The sequence below is a fragment of the Dermacentor albipictus genome, chromosome 2 (assembly GCF_038994185.2).
Source record: "Dermacentor albipictus isolate Rhodes 1998 colony chromosome 2, USDA_Dalb.pri_finalv2, whole genome shotgun sequence".
NCBI lineage: Eukaryota > Metazoa > Arthropoda > Arachnida > Ixodida > Ixodidae > Dermacentor > Dermacentor albipictus.
Genome location: NC_091822.1, coordinates 193,533,890 through 193,538,062, shown reverse-complemented (window position 1 = coordinate 193,538,062; position 4,173 = coordinate 193,533,890). Strand labels below are relative to the sequence as shown.

General features: G+C 47.7%; 1 protein-coding gene across 1 annotated transcript; it reads right to left on the bottom strand.

Moving 5' to 3' along the window:
- Window positions 1-660: 660 nt before the first annotated feature.
- LOC135898514 (serine-rich adhesin for platelets-like) lies at window positions 661-3,498 on the bottom strand. Its single transcript, XM_065427484.1, has one exon. It carries the CDS (start codon window positions 2,983-2,985, stop codon window positions 1,009-1,011), a length of 1,977 nt encoding a protein of 658 aa, XP_065283556.1. The 5' UTR covers window positions 2,986-3,498; the 3' UTR covers window positions 661-1,008.
- Between the last annotated feature and the right edge of the window lie 675 nt (window positions 3,499-4,173).

The following is a 4,173-nucleotide window of genomic DNA, read 5'->3' as shown; positions in this document are numbered from 1 at the left end:
CTGTGGCAGAAAGAAATCATGAGCTAGGTTATGCACACATTCACAAATGTAAAAAAATTCCTGTAGAACCTATCTCACGATGAACGCCAACGTTAATGCGATTTGCACTGAAGAACATAGCAACACACCATATTTCCAACACCGAAACATGTCGTGTATGAGGCATGTATGCATCGGGCTCTTCTCTCATGCTTCTCACTGGACACGCTGCACCATCTAGCCGTCGCATCATGAAGTCTGCATCTGAATATATATTCAGCAAGATTGTCTGAATATATGGCAGGGGCTCAATTCCACACAGCACCACATAAATTTTCAAGGACTTTTTTGTCACTAATGAGCGACACATACCCAGTGACCCAAGTTGGTGCCAAAGAGGTTCATTGAAGAGCTGCATATACGTATAGCACACACCCAGTTACCCAAGTCAGTCCGATGGTTTATTTCGAACCAGATTCCCTCAGAACAGCAACTTGATAATCTGCCCATTAGACCACGGACTACGCAACTACACAATGATCCAAGCTGGTGGGAAATTGGTTACACTGATAGATAGCTAACAGAAAGTGCATGAAGAATGCTAATTACATCAAACGAGCATTAAATTCTGGCTATTTATCTCCTTTCCATAAGTGCTAAGGACACAGTGATGCTACAATGTCCATTACAATGTTTTATTTAAAAAAGAAGCATGAAGATCACTGTCGACAGAAGAGTATGGTGGTCAAAATACATTGCAAACAGAAGACTAGTAGCATGCACTACTTCAGCACAATTGAGAAACCACACAGGTCCAATGGGAACAACAGAAATGCTGCCGAACATTTGTGCCTAATCTGAATGATCAACAGTGTAATTCATTGTTGTGACCAGACCAATGTCATGCCAACAGTGATGATGTGCAGAAAAAGAAAGCCATAAGAAATGCAGATGCGAAGCACGAACAGCAACACACTGTAAAATAAATGAAGCAGCATGGAGGTATTCATAGTGGAATAAACAGTTTGTTCACGTATGCTTGAAGCACTGAAAGATGTCCGTAAGGCGAATGGTTGGGATGATATTTGAGACCTTCTGCCACTGAAGTAGCAGAACACGAACACCGTCCACATTTACATATGTATTCAGTGGGTCACATCCACCAAATACAACGGTTGGCCTTTGGCGACTGAAACCGGGGCCCCACATCCTTCTTGCATTAACTGACGGAACTTCGATAGTCAGATAGGATGGTCTGACAGATGGCACCCAGTCTTTAAGACTTAGCTGGATGGATTTCTGAAGACGATGATCAGAGGCTTTAAAATGGTTTGGCGACCACGATGACACAGCTTCAGCTGACTGGGCAAAGCTATTCTGTTCGAGGAAACTGTTCCCTGTCTCATCTGATTCAGTGTCAACACTGCCACCAATGTCTCCAACATTCAGACTGATAGCGCTATCATTCTTTAGTTCCTTAGATTTCATGAGCCTCTTCTTTTTTCCAACCATGGCAGACGCTGCACCACTGCTGTCCAGAATGCCCTCAACGTTGCTGCCAGCCTTGTCTTTGGCCTTTTTTGGCTTGGAGACCTCGCACGACTCCTCACGACTTTCATGTGTGCTGTGATCGACAGATGTGCTGCTCAGTGGACGTTCTTCATGAACAGCTTTTCTCTTAGCCTTGTTTACCAAGTTTTGCACCCTTTTACTGTCTGTGGGCTTGCCTCTTTTGGTGCTATTCTGCTCAGAACTTTGCAGACCTGGCCCGTCATTGTCACTTTTCACCACTATTTTATTTTCTGGGAATTCCTCCAATAGGTTCTTTTTTGATATCTTCTTACTAGGAGGCTCTGCAGACTGTACATCACCTTTCCTTGTTTGACTATGCTCTGTTATTTTCTTTGCCACTTTGGCACTGTCCATCCTTTTCACCAGTGGGCTGTCGCTTTCACTCTCCGAAGTAACCTTGCTTGCAAGTTTGGGAATGCGCTTTCTTTTTGCAAGGGAGCTATTACCTTCATTATTTGAAGCAAGCCTGTTCGCAAGTTTGGGACTGCGCTTTAGTTTCACAAGAGGGCTGTCACCTTCACTGTCTGAAGTAAGCCTGTTGGTTTTCACTGTGGCCTTGGTACCACTACCATCAGCACTTAACATTCTGCACCTCCTTTTTGCAAGGGGAACATCAACTTCACTGTCTGATGTAATGCAACTTTGTTTTGATTCTTGCTTTGTTGAAGGTGGTGTATCAACAGAAGACACATCAGAAGCTTCACTGCCATGGCGACGCTTGCGGCTGGGAGTGCTGGTGACACTCTCTGTCAACTTTAGACTGGCCGTTCTCTGGCGGGCAGTCCTGCGGGGTGACATTACAGCCTCATCTGGAGCCTTTATATCACTTGTGATAACCTCGTCTGAACCAACATCTGCGTCCGTCAAATCTGGGACAGCCTTGGTTGTTTCTTTGTCATTGCATTCATTCACAGGCTTTTCTGCTGCGTCAGTTTCAAGTGTGTTTATGTATTCCGAAGCTTTCTGGCATTTTAAAGGCTGATTGCTATCGCCGTTGGCTGCATTTTCTACTTTGCTGGCATCCTCTGAATCAATTTCACTTGCGCGTGACGCTACAATGTTCTCACCTTCTGCAGAGACGGAAACGCTCGTCGCTACAGTCGGTGGCTTGGATTCTTCACGCGTGGAAGCCGGCGTGCTGTCCCGTTCGCAGCCGTCTACAATGCTGGATGCTGGAGCCTTCGAATCTGTAGTCGGATCGCACCGGTCGTCAGGAACAAGGGATTGTTGTCCGAGCAACATGACGTCGAAAGGTTCTTCAGACAACGGTACGTCTTTCTTGGCCGTGGCGTTGAGTTCCGATATGATATCTTCAATGGTTTCCGCGCGGCCGTAGCCATTACCTTCGACGCCGGTTTCCAGCCTCATGTCCTGATGCTTAGTGGCCGTTTGTAGCGTGCCGTTGACCGTGCCGACCTTCGTTGGGGACTCCATTGCTCGAAAAACTGTTGGGTAACCTGAAGACTTGCAGTCGAAAGACGACAGCGGACGCGCAACCCACCTGCCGACTTGTAGGTCGAACGCTTGCGGCAACACTAGGAAACGTCAGAAATGACTTCGCTGGATAACCTGGAAGTCAGGCGGAATGTCTGCACGAAATTAATGCAATAATTTTAGGTCAGAATCGCAACAAAGAAACAGCTGCAGTTCAACGAACAGTAGTGCCTTCAGTAGCGCGTAAACATGTCTTCACCGTCATGGACGCGGCTGTCCTAGGCCCTACTCCCGTCAACACAATTAAAGCGTTACACTCGTACTTCGCACCCACTGCGCGTGATTCTCCCTACAAGCTCTTGGGCGTAAACAGCATAAAGGCCTACAGGCTTCGGGGACAGAAATTAGCGTACAATGACAATGGCTCAACAAAGCCGCTCGACCAGCAGTACTGCAGAGCGCTACTCTATACGCCGCCAACCCCAATACTAACTGCTGCGCAGACGCGCAGCGTGGCGCGGCGATCGACAAAGCCTACAAGCAATGCGGCTACAGTTCTAGCATGTCATTAAGTGTTATCTGGTCATTTTCTAGAAACGTTGTCGCAGTTCCTTTTTTTTTGTGTGTGTGTGTGTGTGACCTTCTTTTTGCGATTTTCTATTCAGGTATTTCTAACTACATTCATGTGTTTGTGGAACATGAACGGCATGGGCAAATAAAGCAAAACAAAAAACAAAAGAGCTAGGTGTTCTGCGATACAGCGCTCGATTCTGGGACTTCATCACCGCAATCATGCCGCTACCACACGCACCCGGTTTATGGTGGCTACCCGATTCTCTAACCAATGCCTCCTTTACTAGATGCCTGCCGCGTGACCCGAGAAGCTGGTTCCTGCCCCTCTCCTCTTTACTCTTCCCCACCCGGGTTAACCCGGGTCGGCTGCGAGCGCTAGCTGCGGTGGCCGCTGGAAACCTAAATCATGTAGCCCAGCCTCCGAGATTTTAGCGGCGTCTGCTGCAATCACGGAGGCAGCACCCACAATCTCTCGTCAAGCGATTGGTCGAGCGCGCGCCAGCCTAGTAATCGTCATTTCCTCCACAACAGGAAGTGGGTCGGCTGCGAGCGCCGTCTCTCTGCGACTACCCTGAACTACGGGAACCTCCGCTCCAATGAGAAGACTAGCGACGC